This window comes from Cherax quadricarinatus, chromosome 8 (genome assembly GCF_038502225.1).
Source record: "Cherax quadricarinatus isolate ZL_2023a chromosome 8, ASM3850222v1, whole genome shotgun sequence".
Classification (NCBI taxonomy): Eukaryota; Metazoa; Arthropoda; class Malacostraca; order Decapoda; family Parastacidae; genus Cherax; species Cherax quadricarinatus.
In genome coordinates, this window is record NC_091299.1 from 16,401,576 (window position 1) to 16,424,691 (window position 23,116).

Below are 23,116 nucleotides of genomic sequence, written 5' to 3' on the forward strand. Positions count from 1 at the left end.
ATGTATTGGTGGATAAAAGGTTGATGGGTAGGCTCCAGGATGTACATGTTTATAGAGGGGCAACTGATATATCGGATCATTATTTAGTTGTAGCTACAGTTAGAGTAAGAGGTAGATGGGAAAAGAGGAAGGTGGCAACAACAAGTAAGAGGGAGGTGAAAGTGTATAAACTAAGGGAGGAGGAAGTTCGGGTGAGATATAAGCGACTATTGGCAGAAAGGTGGGCTAGTGCAAAGATGAGTAGTGGGGGGGTTGAAGAGGGTTGGAATAGTTTTAAAAATGCAGTATTAGAATGTGGGGCAGAAGTTTGTGGTTATAGGAGGGTGGGGGCAGGAGGAAAGAGGAGTGATTGGTGGAATGATGAAGTAAAGGGTGTGATAAAAGAGAAAAAGGTAGCTTATGAGAGGTTTTTACAAAGCAGAAGTGGTATAAGAAGAGCAGAGTATATGGAGAGTAAAAGAAAGGTAAAGAGAGTGGTGAGAGAGTGCAAAAGGAGAGCAGATGATAGAGTGGGAGAGGCACTGTCAAGAAATTTTAATGAAAATAAGAAAAAATTTTGGAGTGAGTTAAACAAGTTAAGAAAGCCTAGGGAAAATATGGATTTGTCAGTTAAAAACAGAGTAGGGGAGTTAGTAGATGGGGAGATGGAGGTATTGGGTAGATGGCGAGAATATTTTGAGGAACTTTTAAATGTTAAGGAAGAAACAGAGGCAGTAATTTCATGCACTGGTCAGGGAGGTATACCATCTTTTAGGAATGAAGAAGAGCAGAATGTAAGTGTGGGGGAGGTACGTGAGGCATTACGTAAAATGAAAGGGGGTAAAGCAGCTGGAACTGATGGGATCATGACAGAAATGTTAAAAGCAGGGGGGGATATAGTGTTGGAGTGGTTGGTACTTTTGTTTAATAAATGTATGAAAGAGGGGAAGGTACCTAGGGATTGGCAGAGAGCATGTATAGTCCCTTTATATAAAGGGAAAGGGGACAAAAGAGACTGTAAAAATTATAGAGGAATAAGCTTACTGAGTATACCAGGAAAAGTGTACGGTAGGGTTATAATTGAAAGAATTAGAGGTAAGACAGAATGTAGGATTGCGGATGAGCAAGGAGGTTTTAGAGTGGGTAGGGGATGTGTAGATCAGGTGTTTACATTGAAGCATATATGTGAACAGTATTTAGATAAAGATAGGGAAGTTTTTATTGCATTTATGGATTTAGAAAAGGCATATGATAGAGTGGATAGAGGAGCAATGTGGCAGATGTTGCAAGTATATGGAATAGGTGGTAAGTTATTAAATGCTGTAAAGAGTTTTTATGAGGATAGTGAGGCTCAGGTTAGGGTGTGTAGAAGAGAGGGAGACTACTTCCCGGTAAAAGTAGGTCTTAGACAGGGATGTGTAATGTCACCATGGTTGTTTAATATATTTATAGATGGGGTTGTAAAGGAAGTAAATGCTAGGGTGTTTGGGAGAGGGGTGGGATTAAATTATGGGGAATCAAATTCAAAATGGGAATTGACACAGTTACTTTTTGCTGATGATACTGTGCTTATGGGAGATTCTAAAGAAAAATTGCAAAGGTTAGTGGATGAGTTTGGGAATGTGTGTAAAGGTAGAAAGTTGAAAGTGAACATAGAAAAGAGTAAGGTGATGAGGGTGTCAAATGATTTAGATAAAGAAAAATTGGATATCAAATTGGGGAGGAGGAGTATGGAAGAAGTGAATGTTTTCAGATACTTGGGAGTTGACGTGTCGGCAGATGGATTTATGAAGGATGAGGTTAATCATAGAATTGATGAGGGAAAAAAGGTGAGTGGTGCGTTGAGGTATATGTGGAGTCAAAAAACGTTATCTATGGAGGCAAAGAAGGGAATGTATGAAAGTATAGTAGTACCAACACTCTTATATGGGTGTGAAGCTTGGGTGGTAAATGCAGCAGCGAGGAGACGGTTGGAGGCAGCGGAGATGTCCTGTTTAAGGGCAATGTGTGGTGTAAATATTATGCAGAAAATTCGGAGTGTGGAAATTAGGAGAAGGTGTGGAGTTAATAAAAGTATTAGTCAGAGGGCAGAAGAGGGGTTGTTGAGGTGGTTTGGTCATTTAGAGAGAATGGATCACAGTAGAATGACATGGAAAGCATATAAATCTATAGGGGAAGGAAGGCGGGGTAGGGGTCGTCCTCGAAAGGGTTGGAGAGAGGGGGTAAAGGAGGTTTTGTGGGTAAGGGGCTTGGACTTCCAGCAAGCGTGCGTGAGCGTGTTAGATAGGAGTGAATGGAGACGAATGGTACTTGGGACCTGATGATCTGTTGGAGTGTGAGCAGGGTAATATTTAGTGAAGGGATTCAGGGAAACCGGTTATTTTCATATAGTCGGACTTGAGTCCTGGAAATGGGAAGTACAATGCCTGCACTTTAAAGGAGGGGTTTGGGATATTGGCAGTTTGGAGGGATATGTTGTGTATCTTTATATGTGTATGCTTCTAGACTGTTGTATTCTGAGCACCTCTGCAAAAACAGTGATAATGTGCGAGTGTGGTGAAAGTGTTGAATGATGATGAAAGTATTTTCTTTTTGGGGATTTTCTTTCTTTTTTGGGTCACCCTGCCTCGGTGGGAGACGGCCGACTTGTTGAAAAAAAAAAAAAAAAATATATATATATATATATATATATATATATATATACAGTAGGGCCCCACTTATACGGCTGGTTAGGTTCCAGGCTACCGCCGTAAAGTGGAACACCCTTTTTTTCCACTTACAGATTTATTTATTTATTTATTTATTTATTTATTTAAAAATTTGAGCACACATACAGAGGTACAAAAAAATACAGATAAGAGCAGCATGCCAAAGCCACTTATACTATGCATAGCATTACAGGCTGGCTTAAAATTAACTTAAGATTAACTAAGCAATGATGAAATCAGTGATAAAACATTAATGTAAACAGATTACTATAAAGCACAAGTGAGTATTACAAAGACAGGTCATATGGTTGTATGCATTGTTGTACATTCAGTAGAATGGAGTATTCTGTTAGGTAGTGTATTTAAAAAATAATATAGTTAGATTGGGTTTTAGGTTTAACATTTATGTGATATAATTGTGAGAAACATTTAAGATATACAATTTATAAGGTTCTGTTATTCAGTATTTATTTGGTTTTGGGTGAGTAAGTGATCTTTGAGAAGAGACTTGAATTTATGAACAGGTAGTGTTTCTTTTATATTTACAGGTAATGAATTCCAGATTTTAGGGCCTTTTATGTGCATTGAGTTTTTGCATAGTGTGAGATGGACACGAGGAACATCAAAGAGTGATCTGTGCCTTGTGTTATGGTCATGTGTTCTGTTGAGGTTGGCAAGGAGATGTTTGAGGGGAGGGTTAATATCGGAGTTAAGTGTTCTATGTATGTAATAGGTGCAGTAATAAGTATGGATGTTTTGTATGGTGAGTAGGTTTAGTGTATTGAATATTGGTGGAGTGTGCTGCCTATACAAACACTAGATAACAAGTTTACACTAACATATATTAAGTTAGCAATAGAACCAGGCATCAAAAAACAATAAAAAAGTACAATACACACATAGTGCACTCATTACTTACCTTAAAATATTTATAGTCTTAATCTAGGGTGAGACAAGTAGTATTTATTGTAAGAAATCAAGTGTGGTATGTATGGTAGTCAGCCAGGCTACCATACCAGGCCACCCCACCCACACATACAATTCTATGATATTTAAGCATCCCAGAGCGATAAAATGTATATACAGTTCACTTATTACTTACCTTAAAATATAGGGTGAGATGAGTAGTATTTATTGTAAAAAATCAAGTGTGGTATGTATGGTAGTCAGCTGGGCTACCATACCAGGCCAACCCACATACACATAATATTCTATTACATTTAAGCATCCCAGAGCGATAAAATGTATATACAGTTCACTCATTACTTACCTTAAAATATTTGTAGTCTTAACATCATACTTACCTTTATTGACTTGACTTGTTGGTGTATGACAGACATGTAGGAGGCAAGAGTAAGGTAAGTTTATTATGCTTCAATAATATCATCTCTACGGCTTAGTTATCTATCACAATTCATCTAATGTGACATTACAAACAATATTAATAACACAGAAACATGACATGTAATTTATAAATAAGAAATATTTACATTTTAATTTATAAATAAGTTTATTCAGGTATACACAAATACAGTTACATAGATTATCATACATAGCAGCATATGTGTAAAGTACCTAGGATAACCCAAAAAAGTCAGAGTGATTTACATATTTCCATTGGGGTTCTTTTATATTTACAATACATTTACTTTTATGCTTACACTTTTATATTTACACTTACCTTAGGGGAGATGTTAGTTTAATTAGTTAGTTTGATGGAGGAGATGCTAGGAGAGGTTTAGGGTAGTGGAAGATAGCAAGCCGGCGTATGTTTAGCGGATATACACACATCCAGCAACACTAAAGACTTACTTTCGTGTCGTTTTTCTATCGCTTTCTCGCTTAACTTACTTGCTACACTGTTAATTCTACACTTTATCGCCGGCTGGCACTATAGCCTTTATCGATACCTGCTACTTTAGTATCGTACATATCGTAGAATCACTGCAGAAGGCACATTCTCCCCTCTCTCTTCCTCCTCCACTTTGGTACTTTGCTACGAGGTTTTTCTTGAATTTTAATGTTTCTTTCCTTATCACAGGGCTGGAAGTAGAAACTTTCTTTGGGCCCATGATAGCTTATTTAGCGTTTACAAGCACTAAAAACACTGGAATAATACAAAATATATCGCAGGTACACGTGGAATTGACCAAAATGGCTTGTAAACACTGGCACATTGGCTGTACATGGAGTCTTGGAGTGGCTGGGCCCGCTCAGGCCACGCTCAGGCTGCATGGAAACGTTCAGGACGAAAGCCTTTAGTTTTTCGCCGTTGGTAGAGCCAATTTTTTGACGCCAAAGAGCGCCGTTAGTCGATGCCGTCATTGGTTGAGGGTCCACTGTACTATAGTACCACAGTCAGCTGTTGCTGCATCACCATCAGCTGCCACTGTACCACGGTCAGCTGCTGCTGTACCACCATCAGCTGTTGCTGTACCACGGTCAACTGCTGCTGCACCACCGTCAGCTATACTACTCGAAGATGTGGAGAGACTGTTGTTGGTGTGGCTTAATGAGAAAAAATTAACACCCAGGATAACCCAAGCAAGTCAGTGCAACATCAAGGACTGTCTAATTTATTTCCACTGGGGTCTTTAATCTTGTCCCCCAGGATGCAATCCACACCAGTTGACTAACATCCAGATAAACAGGAAAAAATGCCTGGAACTAGTGCTCATATTGGTGAATTTAAGGTCAGCAAAGGTTGGTTTGAGAGATTAAAGAATAGTAGTGGCATACACAGTGTGATAAGGCATGGCGAAGCTGAAAAATTCCAACCCCAACAAGTGTTCAATTGTGACGAAACAGGCCTGTTCTGGAAGAAAATGCCAAACAGGACCTACATTACTCAGGAGGAAAAGGCACTTCCAGGACACAAGCCTATGAAAAACAGGCTAACTCTCATGTTTTGTTGTAGTGCTAGTGGGGATTGCAAAGTGAAGCCTTCACTTATGTATCACTCTGAAAATCCCAGTGTGTTCAAGAAAAAGTGTCTCATCACTACATCTTCAATAAAGCGTCACTTATTTTTCATTTAGTACAGTATTTATTGTGCATGTATCCTTGTTTTTCTGTGTAGGAAAATGTATATTTCATGTGAAAAAAAAAAATTTCATACTTTTGGGTGTCTGGAATGGATTAATTGGATTTCCATTATTTCTTAAGGGGAAAATTAATTTGACTAACAATAAATTCACCTAACGACAAGCTCTCTGGAACAGATTAATATCACTGGTTGAGGGTCCACTGTGTGTGTGTGTGTGTGTGTGTGTGTGTACTCACCTAACTGTACTCACCTAATTGTGGTTGCAGGGGTCGAGACTCAGCTCCTGGCCCCGCCTCTTCACTGATCGCTACTGGATCCTCTCTCTCTCTGCTTCCTGAGCTTTGTCATACCTCTTCTTAAAACTATGTATGGTTCCTGCCTCCACTACTTCACTTGCTAGGCTATTCCACTTGCTGACAACTCTATGACTGAAGAAATACTTCCTAACGTCCCTGTGACTCGTCTGAGTCTTCAGCTTCCAGTTGTGACCCCTTGTCCCTGTGTCCCCTCTCTGAAACATCCTATCTCTGTCCACCTTGTCTATTCCCTGCAGTATCTTGTATGTCGTTATCATGTCTCCCCTGACCCTTCTGTCCTCCAGTGTCGTCAGTCCGATTTCCCTTAACCTTTCCTCGTACGACATTCCCTTGAGCTCTGGGACTAGCCTTGTTGCAAACCTTTGTACTTTCTCTAACTTCTTAACGTGCTTGACCAGGTGTGGGTTCCAGACTGGTGCTGCATACTCCAGTATGGGCCTAACATACACAGTGTACAGTGTCTTGAACGATTCCTTATTAAGGTATCGGAACGCTATTCTCAGGTTTGCCAGGCGCCCGTATGCTGCAGCGGTTATTTGGTTGATGTGTGCCTCCGGTGATGTGCTCGGTGTTATGGTCACCCCAAGGTCTTTCTCCCTGAGTGAGGTCTGTAGTCTTTGTCCACCTAGCCTATACTCTGTCTGTGGTCTTCTTTGCCCCTCCCCAATCTTCATGACTTTGCATTTGGCTGGATTGAATTCGAGAAGCCAGTTGCTGGACCACATGTCCAGCCTGTCCAGGTCTCTTTGCAGTCCTGCCTCATCCTCGTCCGATTTAATTCTTCTCATCAACTTCACGTCATCTGCGAACAGGGACACTTCAGAGTCTATTCCTTCCAGCATGTCGTTCACATATATAAAAAATAGCACTGGTCCTAGAACTGACCCCTGTGGGACCCCGCTCGTCACAGGCGCCCACTGTGATACCTCTTCACGTACCATGACTCGTTGCTGCCTCCTTGTCAGGTATTCTCTTATCCATTGCAGTGCCCTCCCTTTTACGTGCGCCTGATCGGAAGGTAAGCTTGATGTCTAAGGGACGGAGAGAATTGTTGAGATTAGAAAGACCGGAAATGTAGGGAAGGCAAAGGATAGAAGAGTTCTCATGAGTAGAGAGTTTGGGAGAGAAGAAATTGCGTTTAGCACGTGAGAGGGCAGAGTCTATGAAATGGGAAGGGTAGCCAAGACGGGAGAACGTGCTAAACGCAATTTCTTCTCTCCCAAACTCTCTACTCATGAGAACTCTTCTATCCTCTGCCTTCCCTACATTTCCGGTCTTTCTAATCCCAACAATTCTCTCCGTCCCTTAGACATCAAGCTTACCTTCCGCCAGACTAACACTCTTCGCACTAATCTTGTTCATACCTCTCCTCCCTCTACAGATGTTCCTGGTGACTACTCTATTTCTTGCTCCTCCTGTCCTCAATACTTCGGAGAAACTGGTCGATCTCTTTCTGACAGACTTAGGGAGCACAAAAATAGTGTTAGGCTTGCCAACACTAACAATGCTCTTTTCTGTCATGTCAGAGATCATAGCCATCCTATTGACTGGTCTTCTGCTAAAACTGTCTTCCCTACTTCCAACTCGAACAGTCGCCGTCTAGTTGAATCCTCTCTAATACACAAGTTTCCTTGTATGAACCTTAGCCCTGGCTTTGTCTCTGTAGATGCCTTCCTCTCCCGCTACATTGTAAAATGCTCCAAACTTCAGAACACCCGTGACTTAACCTGAATCCTCATTTTTTCTTTTTCTTTTTCTTCTTCTTCTTCTTCCCCTTTCCTCTTTCCTTTTCTCCTCTGGGTTGCCTTTCTCTCTCCTGTCTCGTGTTTCTGTTCCTTCTTCATTTATTTCACCACTTCCCTTTCACGCACCTCTGTGCGCTTGCTCTCCCTCTGTGGGCATCTAGCTCTCTTGCAGTGTTCCCCTTCCTTTGTATTTGACTGGCTTGTCCTTTTTATTTCCCACTTCTACCACTACCACTACTACTACCTCTTCTTCTACTACTACTACAACTACTGATGAAATTAAGACACATGTGCGGCGTCTGGTTGTCTTTGTTGTGGACGTTTCGCCATCCAGTGGCTGGCTGGATGGCGAAACGTCTATGATGGAGATGCCCGGGTGTTGTGCATGTGTCTTAATTTCATCTTGTCGGTATTATATACAACTCTTGTACTACTACTACTACTACCACCACCTCTTCCTGCCTATATATAGCCATCCTGCTCCACCTCTGGTTAGTGTGACTTTGTCAATGGTCCAAGTCTGACCGAAACGTCGTCGTAAGCTTCTCTCTTTTATGTGCGGGTTTTTTGTGAGGAATAACATCTTGTAGGAGTGAGGAAGAGCCAGTTGTGAGTGTGGGGGAAGTTCATGAGGCAGTGGGTAGAATGAAAGGGGGTAAGGCAGCTGGGATTGATGGGATAAAGGTAGCAGGTGGGAATATAGTTGCAAGACAGTGGCAAAGTTGATAGAGTGACTAATGAACGTATTCGAAAACCAGTAACAGTGTCAGATTATACACAAGACATGCGTTTGGTTGACAAATGTGACATGCAGATTGGCTTAGTCAATTGTGTTCGTAAGAGTTACAAGTGGTACATGAAACTTTCCTTCTGTCTCATGGACATTTCAATGCTCAATGCATATAATATGTACCAGATAAAGACCAGCAACAGACCACCATATGGTGAATTTTGTTTGTCTATTGACAGACAACTCATAACGAAGTACCAAGTAACAACACCTGCCATACAAAACCGTCCTCGAACTCCTCAGGAAATACCCAAGCGTTTGAGGAGAGAAGGTGATCACTTCCTAATACAGCTTCCTGCAACCAAGAAGAAATGGGCTCAGAAGAGATGTGTTGTCTGTGCACAAACGAAACGACGGGAACAAAGACGCAAAGACACTTGGTTTATGTGCGAGGAATGTAAGGTAACTCTGTGCATGATACCTTGTTTCAGAGACTTCCACAGACTGCAGCAGTTCTAGAAACATGTCCAGTGACTGTACATATGTAAATATATAACATAACATTAATAATATACAATATTTGTGCATATTTATTGTTGTAAACAATATTGGTAAACAATATTATAATAACTTTAGTGTGGTTATTGTGTTCAATACAGTGTGTGTGTATATATATATATATACATGTACATTATATACAGTATTGGTCTCACAGGCCACAAATGTTACTAGAAAAAGACAAAAATTAGAAAAGAAAAAAGTATAAAAAACGTAAAATAAAGAAATGCGATTTTGCGGAAGTCACTGATGTTGCCGCCACCCGGTCCTTATGGGTCAACTTCACGCCTCTATATCTCGGTAAGTACTGATCAGAATTTTTTTTTGTTTTATTACTTTCACAAAATTATCTTTAATTCTGTAAGAAAAATTAATTTTTTTTTTTTTTTTTCAAAATTTCTTGGACACTGGGGCACCCATTGAAATTTTGCCTCTGGATCCTGAAAGGGTTAAGTTATAAATGTTAAATCTGAGAATAAACCATTATTACATCATTAAATTTGCTTTGTAATTCTCTAGATGTTAAGGTTCATTTTAACAACAATATTTTAATTTAACTAATGGCTTTAAATACTCTATTTTCACACAAAAATTGCATTACATTTTGAAACTGTACTTCAGAGTTAAGTAAATTTGTTCTAAAATATCATGTTATGGTCTTAGTATCTCTGGGTTCCTTATCTTAGTAATTCAAATAAAAAGATAAAAATTTAAGGAATAATTTAAATCTAAAAAAAAAAAAAAAAACACACACAAATGCTAACACCTCCACATTATCTTAATACTGGTGTCTTCAAATTCACCTACGGTTAAGTGTTATTTTAACAAAATCTTAATGTCTGCCACTCAATGCTCAATTTCCACAAAACAATTTACTGTATGAAATTATATAGTTTCATTCCAATATTGTGTAACTTTATATTCAACATTATTTACCTTTATGCATTTACATAAACGACCTACCAAATGCATCTCAACTACTCAAACCCATAGTATTTGCAGATGACACTACATATGTCTTCTCTCACCCAAGCCCAGTCATACTAGCCAATACTGTACTGAATTACAGAAAATATCTACCTGGATGATGATTAACAAGCTTACTTTCAATATTGACAAAATCTACTTCATTCAGTTTGGGAACAGAACTACAGATGTTCCACTTAACATAATGATAAATGGTTCACCTATCACAAAGCTCACAGAGGGTAAATTCTTAGGAATCCACCTTGATAACAGACTGAAATTCCTAACACATGTGCAACAAATTTCCAAGAAAATCTCCAAGACCGTAGGCATCCTATCGAAGATATGGTACTATGTTCCACAATCAGCTCTCCTGGCCCTATATCACTCACTCATTTACTCCTATCTCACCTATGGAATCTGTGCATGGGGCTCAATAACAATAAATCATTTCAGACCATTAATTACCTAACAAAAGGCTGCAGTCAGAATGATAACAAATTCCCACTACCGGCAGCATACCCCACCGATATTCAAAACTCTAAACTTACGCACTGTACAAAACATCCATACTTATTACTGTACCTACTACATACATAGAACACTAAACTCAGATATAAACCCTCCCCTCAAACTTCTCCTTACCTCAACAGAACACATGACCATACCACAAGGCACAGATCACTCTTTGATGTTCCCTGTGTCCATCTTACAGTATGTAAAAACTCAATGCATATAAAAGGCCCAAAAATTTGGAATTCATTACCTGTGAATACAAAAGAAACACTGTTTATCAATTCAAGACTTCTTAAAAAACACTTACTCACCCAAAACTAAATAAATACAGTGGACCCCCGCTTAACGATCACCTCCAAATGCGACCAATTATGTAAGTGTATTTATGTAAGTGCGTTTGTACGCGTATGTTTGGGGGTCTGAAATGGACTAATCTACTTCACAATATTCCTTATGGGAAAAAATTCGGTCAGTACTGGCACCTGAACATACTACTGGAATGAAAAAAGTTCGTTAACCGGGGGTCCACTGTATTGAATAACTATTTCATAGATGTATAACCCGTGACCCTATCAAACTATGTTTTTAGTTGTAATGCTACAAATTTGTACAACTATAATGCTTCATAACTGAAATGTTCAAATTTCATTGTTTCAAATACTCAATTGTAGTTCATATTGTAAATTGTTTACTATAATTTTTACCAATGACTATCATTGCTTAGTTAATCTTAAGTTAATTTTAAGCCTGCCCATAATGCTCTGCATACACACCCAACTACTATAATTCCTTGTACAACTATGTATCATGTCCAAATAAAAATTATTATTATTATGATGAACAATTAATTTTATATCTTATTAATTTTTTGTTACTAATCAAAATAAAAACATTGAATTACAGAACCTTTCTAGATTAACTTATGCTATTTGCATTGAATAATTTTATATTCTTACATTTGCTACTAATTTTACCCCATTAGTTGATCCTTGTGGGTTTAGCACATACCTCTGATTGCAATAATAACAACCTGTGGTAAGTACACAATAGTACACTTAAGTCTAGAGAACCACATATCTATGTAGTCTTTCCAGTATAGTTGTAGTCTAATCTAAGTTGCCCAGGTGCTGAGCATATTATGAACTGTTCAAATAATTATATGTAAGTTTATTCAGGTACAGATATACAAATATAGTTAGGTGTCCCGTAGCTCGATCACTAGTGCACTCAGCTCACACACTGAGGTCTAGGGTACGAATCTCCTCTGGTATGAATGGGAAACATTAGGGATATTTCCCTAAGATGCCTACTGTCCCTGTTCACCCATCAGTTCAAAATGGGTACCTGGGTGTTAGTCGATTGGTGTGGGTTGTATCCTGGGACAAAACTGACCTAATTTGCCCGAAATGCTCAACATAAGAACTTGAATAACTATAGGCCAATATCCAACTTACACCCTCTCTCTAAAATCTTTGAAAAATTAATCCACAATCGTATCTATTCCTACCTCATCTCCCACAACATACTCAACCCCTGTCAATTTGGGTTCAGGCCTAATAAAAATACTAATGATGCTATTATCCACATGCTAGAACATATTAATACAGCAATAGAGAAAAAAGAAGTCCCACTGGGGATCTTCATTGACTTACGTAAAGCTTTCGATACAGTTGACCACGACTTGCTCCACATAAAATTGTCGCACTATGGTATAAGAGGGCACTCCCTCAACTACCTAAAGTCATACCTTAGCAACAGAAGCTAATATGTGTACACAAATGGGGCAAACTCTTCTGCACAGCCAATTACAGTTGGTGTCCCACAGGGAAGTGTCCCAGGCCCTCTTCTCTTTCTCATATACATAAATGACCTACCAAATGCATCGCAACTACTCAAACCCAACAATTTGCAGATGACACTACATATGTCTACTCTCACCCGAGCCCAGTCATGCTAGCCAATACTGTAAATACCGAATTACAGAAAATATCAACCTGGATGAGGACCAACAAACTTATTCTAAACATTAACAAAACCTACTACATTCAGTTTGGTAACAGAGCTACAGATGTGTCTCTAAACATAATGATAAATGGATCACCTATCACAAAACTCACAGAAGGAAAATTCTTAGGAATCCACCTTGATAATAGACTCAAATTTCAAACACATATACAACAAATTTCCAAAAAAATTTCCAAGACCGTAGGCATACTATCGAAGATACGGTACTGTGTTCCACAGTCAGCCCTCCTGGCCCTATATCACTCACTTATTTACCCCTATCTCACCTATGGAATTTGTGCATGGGGCTCAACAACAATAAACCACCTCAGACCACTAATCACCCAACAAAAGGCTGCAGTCAGAATGATAAATTCCCACTACAGGCAGCACACTCCACCAATATTCAAAACTCTAAACCTACTCACAATACAAAACATCCATACTTATTACTGCACCTATTACATACATAGAACACTTTACTCGGATATTAACCCTCCCCTCAAACATCTCCTTGCCAACCTCAACAGAACACATGACCATAATACAAGGCACAGATCACTCTTTGATGTTCCTCGTGTCCATCTCACGCTATGCAAAAATTCAATGCACATAAAAGGCCCTAAAATCTGGAATTCATTACCTGTGAATATAAAAGAAACACTGTCTGTTTATAAATCTAAGTCTTCTCAAAAATCACTTACTCACCCACAACTAAATAAATACTGAATAATTGTATCTCATAAATTGTATCTCATATATCTATCTCATTATTGTATCTCATAAATGTCAACCTGTGACCCAATCAAACTTTGTTGCTATTTAACTTCATTACCTAACAGAATACTCCATTCTACTGATTACACAGCAACACAGTAAATGACCGTATGACCTGTATTTGTAATACTCATTTGTACTAAATTGTTATCTGTTTTACAATAATATTTGTACCACTGAATGTATCACTGCTTAGTTAATCTTAAGTTAATTGTAAGCCTGCCCATAATGCTCTACATATAAGGGGCTTTGGCATGCTGCACTTTAAAAATTGTATTCCTTGTACTTCTCTGTATCATGTTCAAATTAATAAATAAATAAAATATAAATAAATAAGAAGGAACACTGCAACAGGCCTACTGACCCATGCAGAGCAGGTCCATGTCCCCCCTCCCCAGATTAGACCAATGACCTCCCCCTGGATTAGCCCAATGACCCACCCAGTCTGGTCACCTCCACTCAAGGAAGGAGCACGGCACCAGACCCAGCAGCACGAGCTAGTCAGGTCCAACTCACACCCACTCATGTATTTATCTAACCTATTTTTAAAACTACACAACGTTTTAGCCTCAATAACTGTACTCGGGAGTTTGTTCCACTCATCCACAACTCTATTACCAAACCAGTGTTTTCTATATAGTTGTATGTCACTGTCAGCTAGGTCTGTATACCATGTACATGTACTTGTAGTAAATAAAGATATTATTATTATTATTACATAGATTATCATACACAGCAGCAGATGTGTAGATTACCCAGGATAACCCAAAAAAGTCAGCCAAAGTGACATATTTCTATTGGGTCCTTGTGATAACTTATTTAAACCTTTAAAGTTAAAACAGGTTAAGTAACTTAACTATGGCAAAAGCAGGAATAAGGTGAACCCAGTTAATTTACATTAATATTAAAGAGGGAATCAGTAGAAATATATTAGACATATTTATACTGGTCTGAAAATATTCTTTAATTTTTGACACTTCCACGTCCCTCTCATTATTATTACTGAGATAAGAGCTTAACAAGGAGAGCAAATAATACTGTAACTTTTTGAATTCACTTAATAATCCCAGGTTCAATCTTTATGTACAATTACTGTATGTCTGCAACAATATATATGTATTATCTCAACAACTGCACAAAAACAATACTGTCTGTAAAATATTTCTTATTATTTCCCGAATACCGATTATCTTATCCTGTCAAAGGATCTGCTGTAAAAAAAAAAAGTAAACATAGCTGTAAAAAAAAAAGTAAACATAATTAATGTGATTATTGCGATAAAAAAAATACTTCCCGTGATGCTGACATGAAATTATGATGGATTACATTTTAGTTGAATATCTTGGTAGATTTATCAGTGTAAGTCTACACAGGCGGCCAGTGTGTGCCGTGAAGGTGTGTCCAGTAGGCAGCTACCATATAATATTGTAAAAGACAGTAAGTGAAGCCACAGTCACAATAATATAGCAGTAACAGCAGTCCTGGAGAGCTGCTCTCACTCCTCCTACAACTACGGAGATAAATGATAGCTGGAAATTTTATGTATGATTATATTAAGCAAATAATACAAATATGTCTACCTACCAGTGAAACTGTCTTGCTTAAGGAGTGTCAGGGGGATGGTGGCACGGGGGATTTAATTTAAAAGGACGTAAGGATGTAAAACTAATTACCAAGGCGTTTTCAGCTTAATCTGGAAAAAAATAAAATCGTGTGCAGGAAAGCAGGAAATATTGCAGTGTTACTGGAAAGGAAGGACACTATAAAAAATGACAGCTTCCATGATAATTTCAAGATATATAGACAAGTAAGACTATAGTTGATAAGACTGCTAGAGTAGGGGAGCCAAGACAGCATCAAGAATTTGGTGTGTGGAGCAAGTTAGGGACAACTTTTTTTATTATTATTAAAAACAAATCAGATGCAAGTGGATTGTGCAGCTGTCCTGATCTGTATGATATCTTGTAAGATTAGAGAGATAGGTAATTATGTTTAACTAACATACTCATCACACATGAATCCAGCTGGATAGGTTTCCTGTCATACTCAATGGAAATAAGTCACTCTGACTTTTTTGGGTTATCCTAGGTTCTCTAAGCATATACCCCCCCCCCAGGGAAGGTTCCTTGATGCTGGTGAGGGGCTCTTGATCCAGGGAATTGAATCTGTGCTCCAGTTCCCCGAATTATGCCTGAATACCTTCCACATCCCCCCCCCACAGGCGCTGTATAATCCTACGGGTTTAGCGCTTCCCCTTGATTATAATAATCTAAGCATATGCTGCTATGTATTATTCCTGTCATGCTCCACACAAGGTTTCCCTGTATTACTCCACACAAGGTTTCCCTGTCATACTCCACACAAAGTTTCCGTCATACTCCACACAAGGTTTCCCATTCATACTCCACACAAGGTTTCCCATTCATACTCCACACAAAGTTTCCCTGATATACTCCACACAAGGTTTCCCATTCATACTCCACACATGGTTTCCCTGTCATACTCCACACAAGGTTTTCCAGTCATACTCCATCTCACAAGATTTTCCTGTCATACTTCATCTCACAAGGTTTTCCTGTCATACTCCACACAAGGTTTTCCTGTCATACTCCATCTCACACGGTTTTCCTGTCATACACCACACAAGGTTTCCCTGTCATATTCCACACGTTTCCCTGTCATACATAATGAGGACCTGATAAGAGACATAAGAATATCAAAAACAACTAATTCCGATCACAACCTAATCGAAGTCCAGACGTCCATGCATAGGGGTCCTGATCAGCAGAATGAATGTACCTGTGAAGGTGTCTTCACAAAATACAACTTCAACAACAAGAACATCAACTGGGACCAGGTAAACCATGTCCTAAACGAAACATGTTGGGAAGATGTCTTAAATGACATGGATCCAAACCAGTGCCTTGAAAGGATCAGCTTCCTGGCAGCCGAAGCATGTTCTAGGCATATTCCCTAAGAAAGAAGAAGAGCAGGAGTAAACTGGATAGAGAAAGACGCTCCCTCTACAGGAGTGCTAGAATATCTGATACACGAAAGGAGGCGCTGACCAGGGAAGTGGAAACTATCGAACTTAAGTTAAATGACTCTTACAGGAACCAGGAGAGACAGGAGGAGCTTAAAGCTATTAGCGAAATTGAAAGAAATTCAAAATATTTCTTTTCATATGCCAAAAACAAGGCAAATACCACATCTAGTATCGGGCCCTTACTCAGACAGGATGGGACTTACACAGATGACAACAAGGAAATGAGTGAAATATTGAAATCCCAGTACGACTCTGTGTTTAGTGAACCACTAATCGGTCTGAGGATCGACGACCCAAATGATTTCTTCATGAATGAGCCTCAAAACTCCATAAATGTATGCCAGATTTCCAACATTACCCTAACTCCGATAGATTTCGAAAAAACCATTGACAACATACCTAGGCACTCAGCCCCGGGCCCAGACTCGTGGAACTCTGTTTTCATTAAGAACTGCAAGAAACCCCTCTTGTGTGCCCTAAGTACACTATGGAGGAGGAGCTTGGACATGGGTGAAATTCCACAGTCACTTAAAACAACGGATATAGCCCCACTCCATAAAGGTGGCAGCAAAGCATTAGCTAAGAACTATAGACCAATAGCTCTGACGTCCCACATCATAAAAATCTCTGAAAGAGTGCTAAGAAGCAGGATTGCAAATCACCTGGATTCCCAAAATCTGCACAATCCAGGGCAACATGGGTTCAGGGCAGGTCGCTCCTGCCTCTCACAACTACTGGATCACTATGACATGGCCTTGGATGCACTGGAAGAAAATCAGAATGCAGATGTAATATACACACACTTTGCAAAAGCATTTAACAAATGCAATCATGGCGTAATAGCCCATAAAATACTTGCTAAAGGAATAACTGGGAAAATGGGGAGATGGATCTTCAACTTCCTAACAAATCGAACACAAAGAGTAGTGGTCAACAGAGTTAAATCGGAGGCTGCCATAGTGAAGAGCTCTGTTCCACAAGGCACAGTACTCGCCCCCATCTTATTCCTTATCCTCATATCAGACATAAACAGAGATATACACCACAGCACCGTATCATCCTTTGCGGATGATACTAGGATCTGCATGAGGCTGTCATCTGCTGAGGACGCGGTTAACCTCCAAGAAGATATAAACAAAAGTTTTCCAGTGGGCAACGGTAAACAATATGATGTTCAATGAGGACAAATTCCAACTACTCCATTATGGAAAACTGGAGGAGATAATAACTAGAACAGAGTATACTACTGACTCCGGCCATACAATAGAGCGGAAAAATAATGTAAGGGACCTGGGAGTAGTAATGTCTGAGGATCTCACTTTCAAGGAACACAACAGTGCCACGATCGCACATGCAAAGAAAATGATAGGATGAATAATGAGAACTTTCAAAACGAGAGATGCCAAGCCAATGATGATCCTTTTCAAATCACTTGTTCTCTCAAGGCTGGAATACTGCTGTACATTAGCATCTCCATTCAAAGCAGGCGAAATTGCAGATCTAGAGAGTGTACAGAGATCCTTTACTGCACGTATAAGTTCTGTCAAGCACCTTAACTACTGGGAACACTTGGAAGCACTTGACTTGTACTTGTTGGAACGCAGGAGGGAGAAATATATCATAATCTACACTTGGAAAATCTTGGAAGGAATGGTCCCAAATCTGCACACAGAAATCACTCCCTACGAAAGTAAAAGACTGGGCAGGCGATGCAAAATGCCCCCAATAAAAAAGTAGGGGCACCATTGGTACACTAAGGGAAAACACCATAAGTGTCCGGGGCCCAAAACTGTTCAACAGCCTCCCATCAAGCATTAGGGGAATTGCCAATAAGCCCCTAGCTGCCTTCAAGAGAGAGCTGGACAGATACCTAAAGTCAGTGCTGGATCAGCCGGGCTGTGGCTCGTACGTTGGACTGCGTGCGGCCAGCAGTAACAGCCTAGTTGATCAGGCCCTGATCCATCGGAAGGCCTGGTCATGGACCGCGCCGCAGGGGCGTTGATCCCCGGAATAACCTCCAGGTATGTTTGCCTGTCATATTCCACGCAAGGTTTCCCTGTCATACTCCACACAAGGTTTCCCTGTCCTATTCCACACAAGGTTTACCTGTCATACTCCACACAAGGTTTCCTTGTCATATTCCACGCAAGGTTTCCCTGTCATACTCCACACAAGGTTTCCCTGTCCTATTCCACACAAGGTTTACCTGTCATACTCCACACAAGGTTTCCCTGTCATATTCCACACAAGGTTTCCCTGTCATACTCCACACAAGGTTTCCCTGTCATACTCCACACAAGGTTTCCCTGTCATACTCCACACAAGGTTTCCCTGTCATACTCCACACAAGGTTTCCCTGTCATACTCCACACAAGGTTTCCCTGTCATACTCCACACAAGGTTTCCCTGTCATACGCCACACAAGGTTTCCCTGTCATATTCCACACATGGTTTCCCTGTCATACCCCACACAAGCAGGGCCGGATTACTGCATAGGCAAACTAGGCATTTGCCTAGGGCCCCGTGCATTTGGGGGCCCCGTGCATTTGGGGGCCCCGCGGTCCAAGGGGTTCAGGGGCTCATCCAAGACTGCGCACATGGTGCAAGTGCAAAGGGGTCCCTACCTAAAAAGTTCAAGTGTTTGGAGAGTAAAATTGATTTTTAAAAATTAATCAAAACAAAAATAAATAATGAAATAAAATAAAATAAAAATAAATAAACCTAACCATAGATGGCAACACTCAACACGCCTTTGTTTACATCAGAACAGCTGTGTTTTCCAGCTAATAACTGTGAAGGAGAACGTTCATTTTCTGTTTTGAAAAGAGTGAAAAACCAGCTCCGTTCAACAATGAGCCAAGACAAATTGTGTAACCTAGCCTTGTTGACCATTGAGTCTGATCTAACAAGAAATATTGATTTTCAGAATATAATTGATGATTTTGCCAATATGAAATCCAGAAAAAGTTTATTTAAGAAGTGCCTGTTAATATAAACAATTCTTTACTTTCTTGAGTTTATATGATTTGATAGTCTTATGCATGATGCAATGATAACAATAATGGTCAGTGATTTATAAAGGGAATAATAGTGCTGTAGTGGTTATGCTGAATATAATAGGTACATGATGTTTACCTGGAGTTTACCTGGAGAGAGTTCCGGGGGTCAACGCCCCCGCGGCCCGGTCTGTGACCAGGCCTCCTGGTGGATCAGAGCCTGATCAACCAGGCTGTTGCTGCTGGCTGCACACAAACCAACGTACGAGCCACAGCCCGGCTGATCAGGAACTGACTTTAGGTGCTTGTCCAGTGCCAGCTTGAAGACTGCCAGGGGTCTGTTGGTAATCCCCCTTATGTGTGCTGGGAGGCAGTTGAACAGTCTCGGGCCCCTGACACTTATTGTATGGTCTCTTAAAGTGCTAGTGACACCCCTGAAACCAAGACAACAGTGCATAAGTGTTCGCAATAAAGCTAATAGAATCCTTGGCTTCATATCAAGAAGCATAAATAATAGGAGTCCTCAGGTTGTTCTTCAACTCTATACATCCTTGGTTAGGCCTCATTTAGATTATGCTGCACAGTTTTGGTCACCGTATTACAGAATGGATATAAATTCTCTGGAAAATGTACAAAGGAGGATGACAAAGTTGATCCCATGTATCAGAAACCTTCCCTATGAGGATAGACTAAGGGCCCTGAAACTGCACTCTCTAGAAAGACGTAGAATTAGGGGGGATATGATTGAGGTGTATAAATGGAAGACAGGAATAAATAAAGGGGATGTAAATAGTGTGCTGAAAATATCTAGCCTAGACAGGACTCGCAGCAATGGTTTTAAGTTGGAAAAATTCAGATTCAGGAAGGATATAGGAAAGTACTGGTTTGGTAATAGAGTTGTGGATGAGTGGAACAAACTCCCAAGTACCGTTATAGAGGCCAGAACGTTGTGTAGCTTTAAAAATAGGTTGGATAAATACATGAGTAGATGTGGGTGGGTGTGAGTTAGACCTGATAGCTTGTGCTACCAGGTCGGTTGCCGTGTTCCTCCCTTAAGTCAATGTGACCTGACCTGACTAGGTTGGGTGCATTGGCTTAAGCCGGTAGGAGACTTGGACCTGCCTCGCATGGGCCAGTAGGCCTTCTGCAGTGTTCCTTCGTTCTTATGTTCTTATGTTCTTATCTCCGTTATGCGCGCCGTGAAAGTTCTCTGTACATTTTCTAGGTCGGCAATTTCACCTGCCTTGAAAGGTGCTGTTAGTGTGCAGCAATACTCCAGCCTAGATAGAACAAGTGACCTGAAGAGTGTCATCATGGGCTTGGCCTCCCTAGTTTTGAAGGTTCTCATTATCCATCCTGTCATTTTTCTAGCAGATGCGATTGATACAATGTTATGGTCCTTGAAGGTGAGATCCTCCGACATGATCACTCCCAGGTCTTTGACGTTGGTGTTTCGCTCTATTTTGTGGCCAGAATTTGTTTTGTACTCTGATGAAGATTTAATTTCCTCATGTTTACCATATCTGAGTAATTGAAATTTCTCATCGTTGAACTTCATATTGTTTTCTGCAGCCCACTGAAAGATTTGGTTGATGTCCGCCTGGAGCCTTGCAGTGTCTGCAAAGGAAGACACTGTCATGTAGATTCAGGTGTCATCTGCAAAGGAAGACACGGTGCTGTGGCTGACATCCTTGTCTATGTCGGATATGAGGATGAGGAGCAAAATGGGAGCGATTACTGTGCCTTGTGGAACAGAGCTTTTCACCGTAGCTGCCTCGGACTTTACTCTGTTGACGACTACTCTCTGTGTTCTGTTAGTGAGGAAATTATAGATCCATCGACCGACTTTTCCTGTTATTCCTTTAGCACGCATTTTGTGCGCTATTACGCCATGGTCACACTTGTCGAAGGCTTTTGCAAAGTCTGTATATATTACATCTGCATTCTTTTTGTCTTCTAGTGCATTTAGGACCTTGTCGTAGTGATCCAATAGTTGAGACAGACAGGAGCGACCTGTTCTAAACCCATGTTGCCCTGGGTTGTGTAACTGATGGGTTTCTAGATGGGTGGTGATCTTGCTTCTTAGGACCCTTTCAAAGATTTTTATGATATGGGATGTTAGTGCTATTGGTCTGTAGTTCTTTGCTGTCACTACTTTAATAGCCTAATCTAGTAATACTATGCTGTCTTGAGTTTATTCTTTTTAAAATGCATGATTTAACAAGATAGTTATAATGGCTGTTGGTAAATGGTTTTGGTTGTCTTGATGTACTTTCCCTATTAAATTTAATCTAAATAGCCAGAATGTATTTAATTAGACCTTAAACAGGCTCACACCGACCCCCCCACCCCCAAGCTGGAAGGGGTCTCTTCGCTTACCTGTAACTCAAAGGGGCCCCGCCAATCTGAATAGCCTAGGGCTCGGAGACTTCTTAATCCGGCCCTGCACACAAGGTTTCCCTGTCATATTCCACACAAGGTTTCCCTGTCATATTCCACACAAGGTTTCCCTGTCATATTCCACACAAGGTTTCCCTGTCATATTCCACGCAAGGTTTCCCTGTCATATTCCACACAAGGTTTCCCTGTCATATTCCACACAAGGTTTCTGTGGGAAATACTGTATATTTTCCGGAAATATGGTAATTTATTGGTAAATAGATGCCCTATATTGTATTTAATAAAAGTGTATTTTTAAAAAAGAGGACTGCTAAATGCCTCAAATGATGTAGTGGAAGTTTTAGCAGTAAAGGTCGAGAACCAAAACCTAGTCATTGTGATAGTCTACAAGCCTCCGGATGCAACATCCCAGCAATTCCAGGAACAGCTGTTAAAAATTGACCACTGTCTGGAAAACCTTCCAGCTCCTGCACCCAACATCTTGCTCCTGGGGGATTTCAACTTAAGGCACCTAAAATGGAGGAATATAGCAAATAATATTGTTGCAGTAATAACACCAGGAGGCAGCTCTGATGAAAACTCATACTCACGCGAGCTTTTAAATCTCTGCACAAAATTCAATTTAAACCAGCAAATAATAGAGCCTACTAGACTGGAGAATACACTAGACCTCATCTTCACTAACAATGATGATCTGATAAGAAATGTCACCATATCAAAAACAATATACTCAGATCACAACATAATTGAGGTTCAGTCATGTATGCGCGGAGCCCCAGACCGACATAATGAGATTAGTCACGAGGGAGCATTCACCAAATTCAACTTCAACAACAAAAACATAAAGTGGGACCAAGTAAACCAAGTCCTAACCGATATAAGCTGGGAAGATATACTAAGCAACACAGACCCAAACTTATGCCTAGAACAGATTAACTCGGTGGCACTCGATGTATTCACAAGGCTTATTCCTCTAAGAAAAAGGAGGAGTAGATGTAAAACAGAAAGAGACAGGCGTTCCCTTTACAGGCGACGGAAAAGAATAACAGAGTGGCTAAAAGAGGTCAATATATCTGAAATGCGTAGGGAGACACTGGTCAGAGAAATAGCAAGCATCGAACTTAAGCTAAAAGAATCCTTTAGGAGTCAGGAATCGCGGGAAGAAATGAAATCGAAAGAAACCCAAAGTATTTCTTCTCCTATGCCAAATCAAAATCGAGAACAACGTTCAGTATTGGGCCCCTACTTAAACAAGATGGGTCCTACACAGATGACAGCAAGGAAATGAGTGAGCTACTCAAGTCCCAATATGACTCAGTTTTAAGCAA

The 23,116-nt window shown here is 40.1% G+C and overlaps 1 protein-coding gene across 2 annotated transcripts in view; it reads right to left on the minus strand.

Annotated features, from left to right (window-relative positions):
- LOC128685193 (fatty-acid amide hydrolase 2-A) overlaps positions 1–23,116 on the minus strand; it is a gene marked incomplete in the record, with an annotated part of 125,261 nt that overhangs the window by 35,375 nt on the left and 66,770 nt on the right. The window contains 2 exon segments of one of the 2 annotated variants that reach the window (XM_070082904.1): positions 10,695–10,815; positions 14,931–15,039. In XM_070082904.1, coding sequence (XP_069939005.1) covers positions 10,695–10,715 — 21 coding nt within the window. 2 annotated transcript variants of the gene reach the window in all.